General features: G+C 35.3%; 1 protein-coding gene across 2 annotated transcripts in view; it reads left to right on the top strand.

The window, feature by feature from the left end:
* Positions 1-23,518, top strand: part of LOC102732683 (attractin-like protein 1) — a 163,470-nt gene that overhangs the window by 92,678 nt on the left and 47,274 nt on the right. For both annotated transcript variants that reach the window (XM_081823458.1, XM_081823459.1), the window contains exons 9-12: positions 1,396-1,528; positions 5,351-5,532; positions 13,650-13,863; positions 15,931-16,119. In XM_081823458.1, coding sequence (XP_081679584.1) covers positions 1,396-1,528; positions 5,351-5,532; positions 13,650-13,863; positions 15,931-16,119 — 718 coding nt within the window. The remainder of the gene's footprint in view (positions 1-1,395; positions 1,529-5,350; positions 5,533-13,649; positions 13,864-15,930; positions 16,120-23,518) is intronic.

Raw genomic sequence — 23,518 nt, 5'->3', positions numbered from 1 at the left:
GATTCAAGTAAATTTATTCCTTTTCAGTTAGCTGACGAATGTTTGGAGTATACTCTATTACATAGAGTAATGCTAAGATTTATATTCTATATGAAGACAGAAAGCTACAAATTAGAAAAAGTAACAATAAGTAAACATGTTCTGAATGAAAATGTGGTGATTGAATAAGAGTCACAAAGTAATTGAGATTTAAAAAATGTATCTTTTCTGATTTTTCTAGGGTGAATAAAGACAAACATTAGTATCTATCTACTTTTTATCTGTTACCTTATAGTATATGTAAGTTGCTCTAAAGAAATAAACATCTTTGGAATTGAGGTGATTGCAATGTATTTTATGTGGGAAAGTATAGTAGTTTATAAAAAAATAAAAAATATAGTAGTTTATAAAAAATATTAAAAAATATTTAAATTATCTAAGAGGTTAAAAGTTGCTTCAACCATTTTTATATGTGGGATAGGTATAACTAAATTTTAACTGTTAACTTTATTGACTGAAAACAAATATTTAACTCCCTTAATTGAAGCCTGAGTTAAGCATTTGTATCTATAGAGAAAAAAGAAGATTGAAGTGGGGCTAAGCGTTCAGCATTAAGTTCTTTTTTTTCCCTCAAGAGTCATGGAAAGAATTGAGCCAAAAATTTTTATCATAGATATTGATGACATCATATGAAATATCTGAACCTTGATGTATATAAGGAACTCCCACCAAAGTTCCTATGTTGCCTATTTTTTTCCTTTTTTTTTTTTGACCTTTAATCTTTAATCTCTTAATACTGGAATTTAGTTGACATATGGTTATGTTGTATGGTAGGATTGATCAAAGTCTGACTTCTGTGGCTTCTTTGCAGCCACCATAAAGGAAATGTGACAAATACAGGAGTAATGTCAATTAACCAAAATGATTACTTAGTGTCTGTGGAAATAAAATTAGAGTTATCACGAAAATAATTTATCTTTTTAGATTGTATTTGATTTTGATAAAGTATCTCTTTACTTTTTACTACTTACCATTTCTACTTCATTTCTAGGGGTTTGCAAGATCGTTTTATTATGACTAGAATTCTTTCATGTGATCATGAAGAGAAATGACTCTACATTGGCTTTATTTGTTGAGTTGGAAGCCTATTATCAGATTCAATAGAAAAGATTTTCATTAGATGGTTTCTGTTTCAAATTGCCGAATTTGTACATTTTTTCCAATAAACACATATTGTAGTTCCAACAACTATAGTTTAAAGAAATGAGTAGAAGAGATTCTGATTCAGTAGAACTGGATTTGGGGTTAGAAATCTGAACTTTAAAATTCATCTGGTGATTTATATATACAATGTAGTTTAAGAATTATTGCTATACAAAGGTAAAAAATAACATGCTTTATCTTTTAACTTTCTAGTCTGTGAAAAACTACACCAAATGTCATGTGAGAAATGAGCAGATTTGTAACAAACTTACCAGCTGTAAAAGCTGTTCACTAAACTTGAATTGCCAGTGGGATCAGCGACAACAAGAATGCCAGGCTTTACCAGGTAAAGATTTCAATTTGGTAAATGAATTTTATAGTCCACAGATGAATACCGTTATAGTAAAGAGCATTTAGTAAGAACATTCCAGTTTATAAAATTAAATCAGTAGCAAATAAACAATAATATTGGAGTAATAATAGCATTGTTTCTATAAGAAAATTTGTATGTTTGCTTCCAATTCTTTTAAGATGTTCAGGATTTCTTGTATTTATTATACTAGTGATTATATCTTAAAAACAGAAAATAATAAGCACTCAGACTAATATCCAGATTTAATGAATGTTAACATTTCAACCTATTTGTTTTGTTTTTAAGTGCCCTTTATCTTTGAAATTCTGGGAACTATTTTTTACTGACTACTTTTTTATTATAAATTACAATCTTTGTAATAAGTTTTATATGATTTAATGAGAATCTAAGTTATGTAAACCAGAGAAAAGCCCATTTTGAAAAGCAATTTCAATTTATTTTTTACATATAATACTCTTCTTAGTAGACTCTAAGTACTCTTCCTTTTAAATATAAAAGGTAAAATCAGAAAATAGAAGAATAATGTAGGTATTTAACCAGTTCCATCTTCTTGTCATACAGGTAAACTGAGTCATACACTGGTAAAGCAACTTGCTCAAAGCTGCATGGCTTGTAAAATGGCAGATGTAACTACTAACTGGGTGTTCAGTTTTTGCCTTTGTCTATCCAGTGGTTTTGTTTGTTTTGTTACATTTTTTCAAAGAAAAGTTTCTGTGCCTGTGTAATTCTAAAAAGTCCTTGGAAATCCCATCAAAGGATTTATGTCATGCTTAGAAGTTCATGTAATAAAATAAAAATTAGAATGCCCTTAAAATACCATTCAGATTTTAGAATATTTAAATTTTGGGTTTTGTTTATATACTGACCTTTAAAATTTTTAAACAGTGATCTGTCCATGTGTATTAACTTTGAAAAAATTAGAGAATATTAATGCAGTTCTAGATTTTGAGAAGCAATAGTGAGATGACACTAAACTTGAAAGTAGTATTCATATCTAAATGTTAAATTCTAAAATCAACATGTAGATCAGTAAAAATACAAAGTTGTTTTAAAAATTTTGGACCAAAGGGCCCCTGGTGGTGCAGTCGGTTAAGTGTCATGATCTCAGGGTCGTGAGATAGAGCCCCGTGTAGGCTCCGCTCTGGGCATGGAGCCTGCTTAGGATTCTCTCTCTCCCTCTCCCTCTACCCCTCTTACCCCGTGTACACACACATACTCTCTCTCTCTCAAATAAATAAATGTTTTTAAAAAAATCTTGGACCAAAATAAGCTTTGACTGAAGGAATATATATATTTAAAGGATGATTGCTACAATAAGAAGGGAATTTGATTGCCAGTGGAAGTTTGGAAAAATAAGTGAAGTCACGTTTGGTAGTACCCATCTACTCATTGCCCAGGAAAGAATGTTAGTTTGGTATGAGGGCTCCACTTGGCCAGGCTATTTTGGAGAATAATAAATACCATACAGTAAATACAATAAAAATTACATTATAAACTAATTCCCCTTGTTCTATGTTCATATTTACTAAGCAGCAATTTGGATATATGTAGTTTGTTTTCCACTCAGCTTGTCTTGAGGAAGTGAATGCTCCAGATGGAGGACCCTGTCTATCCAGAGTTGTGCTTTTCCATGAACATTTGTGAATTGCATCTTTTCATTGATCTCATATAAACTTGGCAATTTGAATTTATCTCACTAAACTCATTTTAAAAATTTACTGCTCCCCATTTAACTCTGAAGCTGAGTTGATGGTCAATATTACAAAGCCTAAACCATCAAAACATTCGGGTCAGTGGTATACTTTAGCCCCAAAGACCCATGCATTTGTTTTCATTTGTGTGATTTGTCAACCAGGTGTTTTTGTCTCATAAAAAAATGGGACAGGCAAAAGTAATCTAAATCCTTCCTTGATTCAGTAAGGTCACAAAAGCCATAATTAAACAAAACTTTTGCCTTGTTTCCTTAAAGTGATTAGGTACTTTGGATTCCAGAAGACAAGGAAGATTGCTATAGGGATAGCCTGAAAAAGAACATAAAGTTGTTTTAAACAATCTTATTAAATGATAATTATACTTTATTGAGGTATTACTATGTTCTAGGTACTATTCATAGTACCCAATTCAGTAGGGCAGCAGTTATTAAAGAACAGGAGTCCCATGCTCATGGACTCTTTCAGAGGGTCCATGAGGTCAAAACTAGTAATACTAAGATATTATTGGCTTTTTAAATTCTGATTCTGTCATGGGTTTACTATGGAGTTTTCCAAAGTCTACATAATATATGATTCCAATAGATTGGAGACGTATACGAGACTATAGTTGTCTTATATTAAACCAACATTAAAGAGAGTTGCAAAAATGCAAAATAATGTTACACTTTTCACTATTTTTTTCTGTTTTGAAGACTATAATTCTTTTAAAATAAAATCTACTTTTAATTTTAAGTTGTAATGTTTTCCCCCCAACATTTTATTATGAAAATTTTCAAATGTACAGAAAACTGGAAAGAATCCTAGAGAGGACACCCACCCAATACCCTCACCCAGATTCTACACTGAACATTTTGCTCTGCTTTATCCCTGATCTATCCATCCCCCTATTCATTCATCAGTCTGTCTTAATTTTTTGATGCCAGTGGCCTGATTTGAATTGTCAGCTTCTCTTTCTCAGGGAGAGAATTTGATGACATGTCTCATTTGGGCCTGTATATAGCATAAAGGGGCAAGACACCCCAAAAGCTAGAAGAGTGTGTTTGTAATGAATTTTTAAATTATAATTTTAAGTGAATAAATAAATATATTTTTAAATGGTCAGTTTTAATTTTTAATATGGTCAAAGCCAATAGATAAAAAATGCATAAAGAAAAGATATGTGAGGTCCTCAATAATTTTTAAGAAATAAAAAGATCTCGAGACCAAAATGTTTGAGAATTGCAGCTTTAGAACATTTCCAGAAATTTTGCACTACTGCATCTAAAGCCAAAGGTCGGGGCAAAAGGCACTGATACATTTAATGGGTATGGACACTAAAATGTAGTTAGACTTTATAGAACAGTGTATTAATGAAGCACTGCCTTATTAACTAGTACATACTAGAGCATAACTTTATAATGTATTTATAAATGTGTGTTTTAGAAAATAGGCACTTTTTTAAAGATCAACTTGTATTCTAAGGATAAACCACTGTTATTAATAGTATGCTTAAATGTTAGAAAGACTTGAATACCTGTATAAAAATAAACATTAGAAAGCAGAAATTATAGCTTCTTTATTAAACATAAAAGAAATGAGACTTCTCTCCCCACAGTAATAATTAAAGAATCAAAGAACCCAGCTTATATCAAAATAGTGCACCTGGGCTATGGAAATTAGATATGGAAAGGAGGAATAACTTTGAAATTGCTTTGGTTATGTACAGGTTATTTTCCTTTTAAGTGATCTTGTATAATATAAATTGGACCCGGAGACGGAAATATAGTATTGATTTTATTAGTTGAGATACCATATGCCAAGACACTAGAAAACCTAGCAGATAGTCAATACATTTTAACAGATTTTATAGCCATAGCTTATATTATGCTTAAGAATTAAAGAAAAAATTAGGATCTTCTGTTTTTATTCTTCACCAAACTATTAGATAAATTTTATTTAGTAAATTGTATTGATATCCTTAGAATTTTTATCATTGAAAGTTATTTAAACAAATACAGACATTGTATTTAGAATTCTAAAATAACTGAAAAATATACATGCCTTTTGGTAATCTAAAAATAAGATATAATTTTTTTTTTATTAGCTCATCTTTGTGGAGAAGGATGGAATCATATTGGTGATGCTTGTCTTAGAATCAATTCCAGTAGAGAAAGCTATGACAATGCAAAACTTTATTGCTATAATCTCAGTGGAAATCTTGCTTCATTAACAACCTCAAAAGAAGTAGAATTTGTTCTGGATGAAATACAGAAGTATACACAACAGGTAACACCTCTACTTGTTTATATCATGGAAATATGCAGAAAGTCCTATAATCATTAGTAGGGTTCATTCTTTTTGTTTTTAAATAAATTATTTTTACTAAATCTTGGAAGTAAAGTGGAACTGACTTCAAAAGTCAATTGGCACGAATTAATCTGTATATGTATTTGGGAATAAGATTTTCTAAATTACTCATCTTGTGTTTTGCATAGTGAACCACTATATTTCTTTTTTTTTTTTTTTTTTAAAGATTTTATTTATTTATTTGAGAGAGAGAGCAAGAGCACAAGCAGGGGGGACAGTAGAGGGAGAGGGAGAAGCAGGCTCCCCACCAAGCAGGGAGCCCAATGCAGGGCTCGATCCCAGGACCCTGGGATCATGATCTGAGCCGAAGGCAGACGCTTAACCATCTGAGCCACCCAGGTGCCCCGAACCACTATATTTCTTACCAAGAAATCATTTCATATGAATAAATACACTTAAAATACATGTGTATAAAATTTAAAAATTTGCTTTTTTTAAAGATTTTATTTATTTATTTGTCAGAGAGAGAGAGAGAGAGCATGAGCAGGGAGAGCGACAGGCAGAGCAGGCAGAGGGAGAAGCAGGCTCGCCCCTGAGCAAGGAGCCCAATGCAGGACTCGATCTCAGGACTCTGGGATCATGACCTGAGCCGAAGGCAGATGTTTAACAACAGCCACCCAGGTGTCCCAAGAATTTGTTTTGAAGTGTAATGATTTCGTAACTTGAGATGTCCCTTATAATTAAAACACTAGAGGGACAGCTGGTTGGCTCAGTCAGTTGGGCGTCTGACTCTTGGTTTCAGCTCAGGTCATGATCTCATGGGTCCTGGGATCAAGCCTCTCTTGGTCTCTGTGCTGAAGGCAGAGCCTGCTTGGGATTCTCTCCCTTTCCCTCTGTTCCTCCCCCTACTCAGGTTCTCTCTTTCTCTCTCTCAAATAAATAAATAATAAAAATAATTAAAACACTAGACCAACACATTGGTTACATTTGCATATATGTGTTTTTTGTGAGTGTGTGTGTCTGTTGTGAGTTGGGTTTTTGAATTATGTTACTTTTTTTAGGTGTAGATTTGCTTGAAATAATATACTAAGGGTTAGCAGAAATAAAACCAATTTTTAAAATATGTAGAAGCTATTGGAACATACAGCACTTGGAAACTGTTTCACTATTCAGGGGGTTTTATGGAAAGTATTTCCATAAAAAAATGGAATATTTCTTTGAAAACTGGGTGATAAATATTAAGGAGGGCATGTGTGGTGATGAGCATTGGCTGTTACAGGCAACTAATGAATCGTTGAACACTACATCAAAAATAATGATATACTATCTGTTGGCTAATTGAACATAATAAAAAATGAAAACTATCAAAATATTATTTTATAAGACATTTCTAAGGAATTTACAGTATTTTCCACTGTTGGATTGTTAAAATACAGTCAACTCTTAAGAGTAGATTATGTAAGGAAGTTTGAAAATAATTTACTAAACCTAGTTTTGAAATACTTTATTTAGTTCATGTACTTACTTGAAATGTACTAATATAAACTGTCGTAGCATCATAGCAGATTTTTGTATTTTGTTTCAAAAATAAAATTAGAACTCAAAATAGATCAGGTGATAAGACTAAACAATAATAAATGCCTCAAATCTGTAGTTTGTACTAGATTTGGCCTTATGTTTAAGATAAAAACACAACATACACATAGACACCCTATGGTCAATAATGCACAAAGTAGCATAATTTCTATACAAATAATATAGGTGTATCTATAATTCAGCTGTTACTTTGAAAACTCTATTAGGCCAGATCTCAGCGACTTTATTTTGACTTTCAGTTATGATTTTTATTTGGACAAATAGTGTATTGGTACTTCAAAACTCCACTTCAAAAGAGACAATTTTGGCTTGAAAATATTTTAGAGAAAATATTACCAATTACTTGCTATAGAAATACTTAAGTAATGTTTTCTTGGTATAGCTGATTTTAAAGCATGAGGACTGTATCATCGAAGTGATGGAGAGCATGCAATTGGGCATACTGCTTATCTTTAAAACTTAATAGCAAGTTAATCTCTCCAGCTCTATATTCTTCATCTGTAACAGGGATAATAATCATAGCTACCTTGTAGGTTTATTGTGAGAAAAAATAAGATAATGCATATAAAGAATATCATTTTTATTTTTGAGTGTTTACAGTAATTATTATTGTTTACATTTTAAGGTTGTCATTTTTGTATCAGTTTTCTTACTGCTGCTATTACTACTATTTCCAGGAATCATTATTTAGAATTCTTAGGTAACTAGATGAATTTATTTGATGAATAGTTAATACTGATATTAATTGTGGAAAAATATTTGCCCCAGACTACTATTTTAATTTTTCCATGGTGAATGAGAAGTCCTCCCTGCTGCTCCCCTCCTCCTGCCCTCCGCTGACTGCCCTGGGTAGTTGTACTAGAACCTTTTATCTCTTAAGATCATTCCTGATTTTTGATGAAGAATAGGATACTGATTTTACTTTTATTACTAACAGAGGAATATGCATCTGGTGTTTAAAAAGTGATATAAGAACAGTTTTTATAAATGTTAAAAAAATTAGGGGGACTTATGCACACTCCCTTTTGAAAATTGTTTTTTTTTCTTAATTAAACTAGTTCTTTTTAAAAATTTTTTTAATTATGTTAATCACCATACATTACATCATTAGTTTTTGATGTAGTGTTCCATGATTCATTGTTTGCATATAACACCCAGTGCTCCATTCAGTACGTGCCCTCTTTAATACCCATCACCAGGCTAACCCATCCCCCACCCCTCTCCCCTCTAGAACCCTCACCTAGCTAACTTTTGTAGGACTTTGAGTTGGCCGGCACATGAAGATATTTGCAGGGAGGCAGTAGAAGCATCTATGGTTTTTTTTCTTTGTCTTGTTTGACAGCTACTAGCCTGATGGCTGGAAGGCAAGATGTATGTCATTTCATGTAGGAGAGACACCAATTGATTTTTTCAAAAATATTTTAGAAAAATGTGAGAAGATATATTTGTAAAGTTTTATTTTTAATTACATGGTTATTATAAAACATAAATTAATCTTATATTCTTGTGATGCCAGGGGCTTCATTTATAAAATTGGGAAACAGTTACCAATGAGCATTTAAAGATTAGTTCTGTTGAATATGTATCACTTATGAAGTATTATTATTGGTAGGTCCACATTCTTTGAGCTTTAGAAAGTACTAGTATTTGGCATTACAGCTCTCTTGCTTTTTTCCTTGTTCAAAATATAGTATTTTTAGTTTTTACACTATAATCTTGAAATGTGCTATTTTAGAAGTTGTGTATTTCAAGGTTTCTTGTGTTCCTCATTTTTTCTTGCTTGTTATTATAGATCATAAAGATTGGACTAACAGTTATTTTGTATGTGTGAGGAAATTAGATTTGAGAGTTTGTGGACTAGCATGTCCTAGGAAAGAAAAATGTTTTATTTCATTAGAAAGCTGAGCTTTAGCAAAATTTCAAAGATAGGAGCTTCTGCAAGGTGACATTCCATTAAGCATACCTTTATGTAAAATGAATTATATCCCAAGTCATTCCAGTTGTATACACTTAAGATAACCCTTCCTTGGCAAATAAAGACAGGAAAATTCAGGCAATTTAAAGAGATATCCTGGGTCAAATAATCATTTACTTATCGGAAATGGCTAATGAAATGTTGTAATGATTTATGGTGTGCTGCAGTAAATTTTCATAATATAGTAATTTGTCTTTGATTTTCAACTGCCTGTCCAGTTCATTTACTGGGTAATAGTTAACTTTAAATGTTTTATCAATGGCTTCATTTTTCTGTTTCTCTCCTCGTCCTCTCAGATCCTTATCATGATGAGTTAGGGAGTAATATTTCATTTTAAATGACTTGTCTTTACTATAGATAGTCGGAAATGTAGGCAGAGTCACTGTAATGTGAAGCACAGTCATTAATCTGGAATATCTATGTTGGATTGACTCCTGCTGTTATTATCAAGAACTATAAAAATGTTATAGTTTTTTGTTTTCAAAATATCTTTCAGAATAATGTATGAAATATATGGTGATTGCAAGACAAAGCAGCATGTGTATTTTTATAATTAGAAACATTTATTAAGTACTATCTCTGTCTCAGGAATTGGATGGTGCAAAATAACCATATCTGTTCTAATGAACTTTGGTTCACGAAATTTATTGACTACCTACTATCTGTACAGTATTTTACTAAGTGATAGGAGATCTGTCATAATGAATATTCATAGGGTATTTTAATTGTATTTAAGAAATATTTGTTGAATGTTTACTATGAAATTTATTGTAGTTTTACACCTTGCAAATTTCTAGGTCTATAGCTATCTTTAGAAGCTCGGTAGGACTATTTGTATAACATATTTAGAATAAACACTGGATATATCTATCTTATATCTGTATGTTAAACACTCAAATAGAGAGACATATTTTTCTCTCTCCTGATAGTCCACAATGTAAAAAAGGTGATGTGGAGTTTTGAAATCACCTCGTGTTATAATATTATTAACTTAGTAACTTAGAAAATAAATATATTATGTATATTAAGGCAGAAGTGTTTAAGAATCATGTCAGCAAGATGACAGGATGGAAATTTCCAGCTCTTGTTCCCTCACGGAAACATCGGTTTGAACAACCATTCATATACAAAAATATCTTTGCAAGAGCTAGGTAATCTATGTAAGAGATTATAGCACTTGGGAGAAGTGCAAAAATAAGAAAGGACAGTTTTACATTACCTGCATCATCCCTCTCCCAAGCCCATGCAGGGCAGTGAAGCATGGTGAGAGATATCTTCTGCAAAGGGGAAGGAGAGTGAAATGAGCACCTGACTTTGCTGTTGACCCCAGCTCCAGGGCTTCTCTAGTGAACCCTGGTGCCCAATTGGTTCCTGCTGACCCAGACACCAGGCATGCTCCAGACTGATGACATGGCCTCACATTCTAGGCTGGCCTCCTGTGGCCCTAGGCTCCAGGAGACCTAAGGTCCATGACCTTCCCAGTATACTCTAGTACTGGTTCCTGTGGACCCAAGACCAGGCTCACCCCTGGAAATTCAAGCTTCAGGCCCTTCCCTGCATACCCAACCTTCAGGCTTACCCCCGTGCTCCCAGGTACCAGGCCCATCCTTCATGGACTCAGAACCAGGCCTGCCTCCATGGATCTGGTCACCAGGCCTACCCTAGAGACCCTGGCACCAGGCTAGCCCCCACAGACTCTGGACCAGGTCCATACCCATGAGTCCAGGTGCCAGGCTCACCCCAGCACTAAGCTGGCATCCATGGATTCAGGATCGAAAATTATCCCAGTGCCAGGTTAACCTCCATGTTTCCTTCAGTCTGTCCCAAGAAATTCAGGCTCCATATTGGCCCTTGTGGACCCAGCTGCAGGCCTGCCACCATGGACACAGGTTCTAGGCTTGCCCTCATGGACCTAGTTACCATGCCTACTTCAATGGACCCTTGTACCAGGTGGCCCCTGTGCACCCAGGATCCAGGTCTGTACCTACATAAACAGATTCTGGACCCACTCCCACGAATCCAGGCAGTTGGCCTGCTCATGTGGACACAATCTCCAGACCTACTGCAATGGTCCTAAGCTCCAGGCTTGTCCCTGTGAATCCAGGTACCAGGCAGGTCCCTGTGGACCCAGACTCTAGACCTGATCACCCACTGACCTAGCCACCAGGCTAGCCTAGCTGAGTACTCCAGCAGTAAACCCGCCTATGGATTCTACTACATAGCCCTCTAGAATTTCTGGATAAGCTGAATGATGAAGAGTTTCCTTACTGAAGTCCATCTATAAAGATTGAAAGAAGTAGTTACTTTTTCAAATGAGACACCAATACAAAGCCACAGGGATCACAAAAAATCAGGGAAATATGACACTACCAAAGCAACAGGGTAAAATATCAGTAACTGACCCTAAATAATGGAAAACTAAAAACTGTCTGACAATTCAAAATAATCATCTAAAAGAAGCTTAGTGAGCTAAAAGAGATATAGATAGACAACTAAATTATATTAGGAAAATAATACGTGAACAAAATGAGAAATTTAACAAAGACATAGAAATCATAAAAAAGAACCAAACAGAATTATAGAGCTAAAGAGCACTGTGATTGAACTAAAAAAATTCATACAGCACTTCAATAGCAGACATTGTCAAGCAGAAGAAAAGAATCAGTGAGCTCAAAGACAAGTCATTTGAAATTATCCAGTCAGAAGTGGAAAAAGAAAAAAAGAATGAAAAAAAAGTGAAGAAAGCCTATGGGACTTATGATAGACCATCAGATGTATCCATACCTGGATTATGGGACTGCCAGGAGGCATAGAGAAAGCAAAAAGGGTTAGAAAGCTCTTTAAAGAAATAATAACAGGGAACTTCTCAAATCTGAAACTTCTCAAATGAACATCCAGATCCATGAGACCCCAAATAGATTAAAAACATAAAGAAACCTTCACCAAGATACATTATAACAGAGAGCCCAGAAACAAATCCGTGCTTTTATGATCAATTGATCATCAACAGAGGTGCCAAGAACACACAATGGGGAAAGGACAGTCTCTTCCGTAAATGGTGCTGGGAAAACTGGATATCTCCATGCAGAAGAATGAAAGTAGACCCTTATCTCATACCATATACAAAATCTGAAAATGGATTAAAGACACAAGTGGAAGACCTGAAACGGTAAAAATTCTAGAAGAAAACATGGAGAAAAGGCTTCTTGACAGTGGTCAGGGCAATGATTTTTTGGAAATGACCCTGAGAGTACAGGCAAGGAGCAAAAATAGACAAATGGCATTGCATCAAGCTAATAAGCTTCTGCACAGCAAAGAAGGCAATCAGCACAGTAAAGAGACAACCTATGGAGTGGGAGGAAATGTTTGTAAACCATACGTCTGGTAATGAGTTAATGTCCAAAATATATAAGAACTCAAATAACTCAATAGCAAAGAAAACCCACTGAAGAAATGGGCAAAGGATACGAATAGACATTTTTCCAAAGAGAATATATAGATCGCCAACAGGCATATGGTAAAAAGCTGGACATCACTAATCATCAGGGAAATACAAATCAAAATCAAAGTGACACATCATCTCACACCTGTTAGAATGGCTGTTAACAAAAAGAAAAGAGATAAGTTGGCAAAGATGTGGAGGAAAAGGAACCCTTGTACACTGTTGGTGGGAATGCAAATTGGTATAGTCAATTTGAAAAACAGTATGGGGGTTCCTCAAAAAATTAAAAGTAGAACTACCAAGTGATCCAGCAATCCCATGTCTGGGTATATATCCAAAGGGAATGTAAACAGGGTATCAATGAGATATCTGCACTCCCATATTCATTGCAGCATTATTCACAATAGCTGAAGTATGGAAACAGCCTGTGTTCATCGATGGGCAAATGGATAAAGAAAATGAAATGTGATATGTGATATTATATATATGTATGTGTGATATATATGTGAGATAGATAGATAGATAATGGCATATTACGTAGCCTTACAAAAGTGGAAAATCTTGCCATTTGCAACAATATGTATAAACCTGGAGGGCATTATGCTAGGTGAAATAGGCCAGATACAGAAAGACAAATACTGCACGATTGTACTTATATGTGAAATCTAAAAAAGTCAAACTCATAAAAGCAGATAGTAGAATGGTGGTTGCCAGGTGCAGGGGATGAGGGAAATGTAAGGATATGGGTCAAAAGGTACAAAGCTTCAGTTATACAGGATAAATAAGCTCTGGATATTTATAACTTCATTTTGTAGAAGAGGAAACTGAGGTTCACAAGGGCTAAATAACTGACCCCAATTATGTAGGATGAGTGCAAAAATCTATGTTTGAAAAATAGTGTTCTTTTATACATCATTCTCCAAAATGTACTGGAATTGTTAATTATCCTTAGTACAGGAAGTCATTAGAAAGGCAATTCTATATATCTTTAAATGTAATTTTTAATGATAATGAGCTATTTGCTAAGGAATATGACTTTTTATATCTAACTTTTTTTAATGCTCCGTTTGCTATTGTTTACAGAAAGTATCACCATGGGTAGGCTTGCGCAAGATCAATATATCCTACTGGGGATGGGAAGACATGTCTCCTTTTACAAACACAACACTGCAGTGGCTTCCTGGTGAACCAAATGATTCTGGGTTCTGTGCATATCTGGAAAAGGCTGCAGTGGCGGGCCTGAAAGCTAATCCTTGTACATCTATGGCAGATGGCCTTGTCTGTGAAAAACCTGTTGGTAAGTAGTAAACTAGTATTTCTTTAAAAATATTATGTTTCCAACTCCTCTTCTTACCACCCCCTTCGCTTGTGACAGTCTGTGTGCCTGAGGTAAGTTTCACCATCTTTTTATGATGTTGATTCCCTGATAATTTTAGTAAGTTTTATCTTTATCCACATTCCCCACTTACTATTAGTGACCTTAGGGTTAACTTGTGAAAATACCAAAATTTTACTATTTTATGCAATCTTTATTTCTTGGTTGAATCTATTCTTAATTTTGTTAACATCTTTTACTTTCATAATAATAGTGTTTGGAAGAAAGATTTGTTTTTAAGATTAACAACTAATTTAGAATCATTTTCATCTTATAGATCTATTTCATTTGGCAAGTAAGAAGAAACTATTCTGTTATATCTTTTTTTTGCCTAATATGTCATTTTGTGATGATTGACTTTTATTATTTTTTATATTGGCCATAATATTCAAACCCAAAACCTGTACTAATTATGTTGTAATTTTTTTATTTGGTTTTATTAGCCCGTATAAAATGTTAGACGTGGACATTGTTTTTTTAAGTTTTTATTTTAATTCCAGTTAATTAACGTACAGTGTAATATTAGTTTCTGGTGTATAGGATAGTGACTCAACATTTCCATACAACACCCGGTGCTCATCACAACAAGTGCACTCCTTAATCCCCATCATCTATTTCACCCATCCCCCCAGCCCCTCCCCTCTGGTCACCATCAGTTTGTTCTCTATAGTTGAAAGTCTGGTTTTTCATTTGTCTCTCTCTCTCTTTTGCCTTTGCTCATTTGTTTTGTTTCTTAAATTCCACATATGAGTGAAATCGTATGGTATTTGTCTTGAAATGGATTTTTTTAAGTGATAAAGGAATATTGAATTATTTTCTCTTTTTAAACATTTTTATTTTTGTGAAATATACATAATATAAAATTTACCATTTTCACCATTTTTAAATGTGAAGTTCAGTGTTATTAAGTGCATCTACATTATTGTGCTTTAATCAACACCATGTATCTCCAGAACTTTCTCATCTTCCCAAACTCTATACCCATTAAACAATAACTCTCCATACCTCCCTCCCCCAATCCCTGACAACCACCTTCTACTTCCTGTGTCTATGAGTTTGACTAATCCAATTACCTCATATAGATGGAATCATAAGGTGTATGAACTTTTATGGCTGGCTTGTTTCCCTTAACATAATGTCTTCAAGGTTCATCCATATTGTAGCATATGTTAGAATTTTCTTCCATTTTTAGCCTGAATAATTATCCATTGTATGTACATCCAACATTTTGTTTATACATTCATCCATCAGTGTACACCTGAGTTGCTTTTACTTATTGGCTGTTGTGAGTAATGATGTTATGAACATGGGTTTGCAAATATCTTTTCCAGTTCCAGTTTCACATCTTCTGGGTATATAGGCAGAAGTGGAATTGCTGTATCATATGGTAATACTATGTTTAATTTTTGAGGAATTGCCATACTGTTTGCCATAGAGGTTATACCATTTTACATTTCTACCAGCAATGAACAAAGGTTCACATCATTGCTAGCATTTAAAAAAAATATTTATTTAAAGGGTGTGATATTCTATTTCATGTAAAGATTTTATAGTTATAGTTTTATTTTTATTGTTTGTTTATATCAGAGACATGTTAACTGACAGGGCATTTGTTTTGATAAGGTATGGAATGTTTATGGAAAACATTTTAGTGGGAAAGTAAATAATGATTGTGTAATATTTAGCCAAAGATAGAAAACTAGGTCATGGGCTACATTTCTAAGTTTTTAAATTATGTAACTTTATGTACTTTGTAAAGGATTAAAATTTTCCTAAGAAGTATAATTTTCAAATTTAATAGTAAATTTAAGAAGTGTTAACATCTCATCTTCAGTTTCGTTTACCTTATCACGTAGTTTTTGCTATAATTTTTATCCCACACTTGGCTTATTTGAAACATTCCCTAAACCACAAAACAAATGAAACCCATATATCTGTGTTAAAATACAGTTAACAAATAAAATAATTATATTTGTTGATTTATTCCAGTTAGTCCAAATCAAAACGCAAGGCCATGCAAAAAGCCCTGTTCCCTGCGGACATCCTGCTCCAACTGTACCAGCAATGGCATGGAGTGTATGTGGTGCAGTAGTAGGAGACGATGCGTTGACTCGAACGCTTACATAATCTCTTTCCCATATGGACAGTGTCTGGAGTGGCAAACTGCCACTTGCTCTCGTAAGTATTTTCTAGAGTACCTTTTCATTTAAAGGCAACATAAATCAATTTCCTGTGATGGAAGGAGGAATGAAACATTTGAAAATGTTTTTAAAAGATGGGAAAAAGTGTTGCAGCTAGTTTTAAAACCTTTTAATGGTATAAGCCCCAGATTTATACCATTTTGCCACGTTTTTGCTCTCCCCGACTCTGAGTGTACGTTGCAGATAGTTTAACACTTCACGAAAGTGCTTATTATTGCAAAGATCGCATATTGCTTTGTTGTGCTTCTTTAGTGTCCTTTAATCTAGCACAGTTCCCATGTCTTACACAACTGATATTTTTAAAGAATCAACACCATTTGTTTTGTAAGTGTCCCAATTTGGATCTAATTCTTTCCTCATGATTAGATTCAAATTAAGCATTTTTTGGCAAGAATATCAATCGTATCATGGTGGTGTATCTACTGCAAAGGCAGGATGCGGTCTTGGAATCACATGGAGAGTCATGTCAGCAGGGCGGTACTGGGCTTGCTGTGGGTTGTACTTCAGGAGAAGATCTTACCCCTCGCTGGTCTCATGTTTTGTAAGGACTGGAGGACGAAGATGCACCTGGCTAAGTGTGTGATACTGAGTACTGTGTGGTTATGAGAGTGGACTTTCTTGCAAAGGCAAATTTCATCAGGATGCTCCTGCCAAGGGAATTGCATAACACTATTGATGGCACCTGGTGTCCTTGTAGGAACTTGAAGCCACATGCAGGGTTTTTTTGCTTGGGAAAATGTAGAAGCTGCTGGTCTCAGCTAGCTTTGTGCTAGCAGAAAATATGGTTTATCATTCCACAATCTACCCTTTGACACTGGGGCTCATCAAAAAATGCCTTTCCAACAGGGACATGAAGTAATTGGTCTGTTCAGATTTATAATAAGAAGGTAGGAACGATTATTTACTTCCATTGCTCCCACCACCTGCTTTTCAGTGTTGAATTGATTCATTCATGCCACACTAATTGGGGCCTCTCCCTCCTGTGACTGATCCAGATTTTACGTCCTTTTCTTTTCTTTTCTTTTCTTTTTTAAGTTGCAAATAGAGCTACCAGACTTTACGTCCTTTTTGGGACATATGGGGAATATACTCTGCATGTGCCCGGGGTCACCACTCCACAACCACAGTTAGCTGCAGAATCACCTTAGATAAGTTGGAGTTCAAGTGTATGTTCATCCAGAAATCCTTTATTTATACAAAGCAAAACATCTATTCACTTGCTAATTCCAAACAGGCACAGATGAAATGAGAGGAATATTTTGTTCCTCTTCAGTTCCCCACTGCCCAACGCCTTTATGTCTAGGAAGCTCACTACGACAGAAGCACCAGGAATCCTTAGGTTTGTTTTGTTTTATTTTTCTTCCCAATACTTTTACCTGCAATAAGCTGGGTTCGCAATGAGCAAATCCAATTAACAGGTGCCAGGTCCGGTCCCAGAGGGACTGCGGTGACAGTGTAGTGAAAGGAGACAAAATAGCAGCCACTTGAAGTCCCGTCTGGGTTAAGCTCAGGAATGTGTTGTAGTTGAAGAGTGTTCAATGGGATAGGGAAGGGACAGTTTTAATCTTTCTAAGGGAATACTCGTCAGGGGATCTTGTCATCCCAAGTATAGTTTTTTTCTCCTAACAATTGCTCTAAGTTATACACTACTATGCCTTCTCTCACCCGATCTTTGCAACTCTTGTAGGTCCAGTTCAGATTTTTGCATCAGTCCACTGGCTTTCTCCTGTCCCTTTCCGTCCCGCAAGCAGGCACTTGCAGGTTTCCTGGGAGTTTGGTCCATAACGCAGCTTGTTTCTGCAACTTTTTAAAGTTCCTTCTGGACTTTCTTATCAGCGTGTTGGCTTCCTTACATTCCTTCCCTAGGAGCAGCCACTGACAACATGACTATGATGATGTATGGATAAGTATCCTAGCAGCAACATGCATTGTCTGCCCATCCATTCTTCCTTCCGTCCTTCTTCTGAGCTCTCTTGTTTCTACTCTAAGAGGAAGGAAGAGCTGCTTCTTTTAAGAGGAGCTTCCTAAGTCTGAGATACCTTTTGGTGGTGAACCTACTATTTTGAGGCTCGCCCCTGGGATCTTGTGGCCCACAGACAACATGGCCACCCAGTTATAAGCTCTTCTTGCTCGGATGAGTGACCTCCTCATTTAGAGGTAGCCAGCTGCTTAAGACAGTGCAGGTGGAGACTCACTGGCCTTTCCAGAGCTTACATCACTCCCAAAGATAGCCCAATAGTCTACCAACCCAGCCAAACCTGTATTTGCTCCGGCACCACTGTTGCATGAAGAGCTGAGACAAAACAGTAAGTGCCACAATGTCGGGTAGAACTTCTAGGTTGTGGCTGTTGGATATATTTGTTTCCCCAGGCTCTTGGCATCAAGTGGAGAGGTGTTCCTGGGATGGGCATGGCTGGGTATATTAGGCATTGAGTTCCTTGTTGCTATCCTTTTTTAGGAATTTTGATAGGGAATGGGGATGGACCTCATTCAGTGCATGGTACTGGGGTTGTTGCAGACATAAAATGGTCTTACTCCCACAGAAAACATCTTATTAGGAGTCAGCTGCCCAGAGGAGCTGCATACCAGTGCTGGAGACTTGCGGGGAGCTGAGAGACAGTACTCAGGCTCTCCTGCCTTCATAATCATGTTTGTCTTTCCACAATCATTAATGTTTGGTGAAAGAAACCAGACACAAAAGATTACATACTGTGTGACTCCATTTAGATAAAGTTCAAAAATAGGCAAAACTAAGCTCTCTTGTTTAGGAATGAATATTTAGGTAAAACTGTAGAGCAAGGCAAAAATTAATGTAAATGACAGATAGTGGGTACTGCTGGGAGAAGATTGGTGTGCTGAGTAGGAGAGGGGTACAAGGGGGGCAGTGTTCCACCTACAGGCTGGGTGCAGGCACAGAGCATTTCTGGACAATAATTTATTAATCTCACATTTTTCTTTATGGACTTCTCTGTGTGAGTTATAGGATAAAAGGGTAAAAGGTAGGGAAAAAGAAGCTTGTAAAGTCTCCAAGCTCTTAGATGCTTCAGAACTTTCTTCTTCTTTTTTTTTTTTTTTAAATATTTTATTTATTTATTTGATAGAGACACAGCGAGAGCAGGAACACAAGCAGGGGGAATGGGAGAGGGAGAAGCAGGCTTCCCGCTGAGCAGGGAGCCCGATGTGGGGCTCGATCCCAGGACCCTGGGATCATGACCTAAGCCAAAGGCAGACGCTCAATGACTGAGCCACCCAGGTGCCCCAAGATTTGCTTAAGAACTTTCTAAAAATTGTTTAGAGTTAAATCTAAGTCGTCTTCACTACTCACAAATCTTTATTGTATTCCGTATCTTCCATCTCATTTATTCACCTTTTGGAGAATAGTCTTCAGTAATTCTTTCAAATAAATCAGTGGATAGTAAACTTTTTGAGTTTTTGTATGTCTAAAGTGTACGGTTTTATGTTCACGTAATTGATAAAGTGGCTGGATGTGGGAGTTCTAAGTTATTCTTTCCTCAGACCCTGTAGTTTTTGGTGTTGTGAGTGAGAATTCTCATGTGAATTTGATTTTCATTCCTCTGTGGGGCATCTTCTTAAAAAAATTCTTTAAGAAGTAAAAGATTTTAAGTTTTTTTTCCTCTTTATCCTTGGCATTCCAAATTCTGTAACTCATTTTAATTCAATTTTCCAGTAATTGAGTTGGATTTTCAAAATGGATTCTCATTGGCTCTTTGAATCTGAAGAGTAGTTTCTTTCTTTACCTGCTAAAAATGGTCTTTAATGCTTAGATTGTTTTCTTCTATTTACTCTTTTTTAGAAATCTTAAAATAGTGGTTGGAATTTCTAAATAAATCTCAGTATGTCATAAATTCACTTGTATTTTCCATCTCTTAGTTAAAATTCAGATGTTTTTTCTTCTTTATGGTTGTTTATTTGGAGATTTTTATCTGTTTTAAATTGATGTTTTTGATAACCTTGTTTTTGCACTATAAAAACTGTAGCTGCATTTTTTGAGAAGGTATATGAAACATGATTAAACACTGGTATGAAGTGCATCTTCACCACTGAAGAACTAAATTATGATACGTGTGGCTGGTAGGGCTGTCTGCTAGGGGTGCGTACATCAGTTGTTAAGTTCTGCCTTTATGTCTTTTGTTTTTAACTCTTTTCTTTTTTGTTTTCTTGATTTTGATTTCTTGAGAGTTTTGTTTTCTACTTCAACCATTTGTTCTTGAGCAGTTAGTCTAGTCTGCTGGATTTTTCTTTTCTGTGGGTCTTTTCTTTGACTGTTTATGTCTGTTGTCATATTTACCTTCTCGGTGGCTATCTATAGCTCATTTGTCCTGATGATGTCCAATAACAGTTATTTTTATTCCACAGCCTTTAAATTATATGCCCTTTGCATTCTAGTGGGAAAGAGGGCCATTGAACTTCTCTTCAAGGAGACCTCGTATTTTCTGGAAGTAGTATTTACCTGGTGGTGATCCACTCCTTGTGAGAAACAAACTCTTTCTCGGTTATGTCATTCTTCCCTGTTTTTAACCAACAGGCTTTTAATGAGCAGTAAGGAAATGCCAGGAAATAAAATAAGGACTGGGAATAAAGGTGGCATCCTTGATCAAAATCCGAGTGCTAAAAGTAGCTGAGTTTTACTGTTTCAAAGATGTCAACTTTTGGGCAATATTTTTGTCATACTTTTGCTTTTAACTATATCTTGTTAGCATTAATTATTCATAATGGATTTACATGATCATTTCTACTACATGTATCTGGTCTTTCACTAAACATTTAACAGTAGTAAGTCTTTAAAAACATTCTTAGAGTTATAAATAAAACTGTATTAGAAATGGTATACATTTTATGCTGCTTTAAAAAGTTATTTAGTGATCATTTGAGGTTTCCTAGTAAATGGAACTTGAAGGAAACTTTTCTTTGCTAATGAGAAACAAATATGGATTATATAATATTCCCCATTTTTTTTAGTTGTAATATTGTGATATTAGTACTTAAAATTCACAAATTGAAGAAAAGAAATATATCTTAAGACAAATTTTGCCTAATGTTTTCTGAGAAAGCTTTGTTAATAACTGCAATTATTAATAATTGACATATTTTTACTTAAAACATTGGTTATTCTCTTTGTGAAAATGGACTTCAAAAGGATAATTTAATGCAATAATAGAAGGTTTAGTTCTTAATATATAAAAGTTCAAATAAAAATGTAATGTAATTAAATTGCTATAGTGAAAATGGAATAATAGGAAATATGAGAATATGGTACATATCTTACAAATCTACAGGTTTATGTACATGCTTGATTTTTTCTTGGCAATTAGGGAAGGTAATCTTTTTAAAATTGATTAAAATTTATTTTTTAGAGCAGTTTTAGGTTCACAGCAATTTTGAGAGGAAGGTGCAGAGAGTTCTGGATCTCCTCTGCCCCCACAGATGCATAGCTTCCCCCACTCTCAACATCCCACTCCCGACTGGTACATTTGCTACAGTGGATGAACCTACACTGACACATCATCATTGCCCAAAGTCCATAGTTTACATTAGGGTTCACTCCTGGTGTGATACATTCTGTAGGGCTTGACAAATATATAATGGCATGCAGCCATCATTATGGTTTCATTCACACCAGTTTCACTGCCTAAAAATCCTCTGAGCTCCCACTATTCATCCTTCTTTCTTTCCTAACTCCGGGCAATCACTAATATTTTTACTGTCTATACAGTTTTTCCTTTTCCAGAATGTCATGTAGTTGGAATCATATAGTATGTAGCTTCTCAGATTGGCTTCTTTCACGTAGTAATATGCATCTAAGTTTCCTTCATGTCTTTTCACGGCTTGGTAACTTATTTATTTTTAGAGCTGAATAATATCCCATTGTCTTGTACCACAATTTATCTGGTCACCTAATAAAATCTTGTTGCTTTTGGCAAGTTTTGGGAATTATGAATAAAGCTTCAGTAAACATCTGTGTGCGGGTTTTTGTGTGGACAATAAATTTTTAGTTCATTTGGGTAAATATCATGGAATGTTGTTGCTGGAATGTATGGTAAAAGTATGTTTAGTTTTGTAAGAAACCACCAAACTGTCTTTCAGAGTGGCTGTATTTTGCATTCCCACCAGCAATGAATGTTTCTGTTACTTTGCATTCTACACACTCACTGGCATTTGGTGTTGTCATTGTTTGGGATTTTGGCCATTTTAATAGGGGTATCTTATTGTTGTTTTAGTTTGTAGTTCTCTAGTGGTGTGATGTGGAGCATCTCTTCATACTTGGCTGTGTATATCTTCTTTGGTGAGCTATCTGCTTAGGTCTTTTGCCCATTTTTAAAATTGGGTTGTTTGTTTTCTTATTACTGAGTTTTAAGAGTTTTTTGTGTATTTTAGATAACAGTCCTTTATCAGGTGTGTCTCTTCTAAATATTTTCTTACAGCATATGGCATGTATTTTCATTCTCTTGACAGTGTCTTTGCAGAGCAGAAATTTTAAATTTGAATTTAAATTTTAATGAAGTTTAGTTTATCATTTTTTTTTTTTTCATGGGATTGTGCCTTTGGTGTCAGAACTGAAACATCATCACCCCAAACTCAAGGTCATCTAGATCTTATGTGCTAACTTCTGGGAGTTTTATAGTTTGCTTACAATGCTCATCTGTTCATGAATGTTACATTAGAACCTTTAGCATATTAATCATAGTTGTTTTAAATTCCTGGTCTGATAATTCTGATATTCCTGCCATGTCTGATCCGATGCCTGTTCTGTCTTTTCACATTGTGTTTTTTGCCCTTTGGTATGCCTTGTAATTTTTTCCAGATAGCCAGATATGATTTACAGGTAAAAGAGACTGCAGTTAGTAGGCCTTTAGTAATGTAGTGGTAGGGTGTGGAAGGAGCAGAAGCGTTCTGTAACTGACTGATTAAGTCTCAGTCTTTTAGTGAGCTTGTGCTTCTTGCTGTGAGCTTCACTAGTGCTTCTCAGTGTTTTCCCCCCTCTCGGGTACAGGATGGTACAGGATGGCCCAATGGATTAGTGTATTTCTTCCCGCGTCCATGGAAGACCAGGGCAGGCTAGGGTGGGTATTTCCCTTTTACAGGTCAGGTGAGCTCTGATAAAACCTCAGCAGCTTAGACTCTGTTAAATAGTGTTTCCAGGACTTGTTAAGAAGAATGGAATATTCTGGCATGGTTTTTGTCTTCCCCTGCTGGAAGCAAAAGAAGGTTTTTCTTTGATGTTCACTGTGAAGACCTTGTAGAGCTCCTGGAGGTAAAACAAAAGTGTGGGAGTGCCCCCTGTGACTGGGTCCTTCTGGGAATTTTAACTCTCAGAGTTGTCCACACTGAGCTTCTAGCAATTGATCAGCTCTGGT

Source organism: Leptonychotes weddellii, chromosome 6 (assembly GCF_054177405.1).
Source record: "Leptonychotes weddellii isolate Sample4059 chromosome 6, ASM5417740v2, whole genome shotgun sequence".
Classification (NCBI taxonomy): Eukaryota; Metazoa; Chordata; class Mammalia; order Carnivora; family Phocidae; genus Leptonychotes; species Leptonychotes weddellii.
Note: the sequence above shows the minus strand (reverse complement) of the source record. Positions and strands in the feature narration are given on the sequence as shown.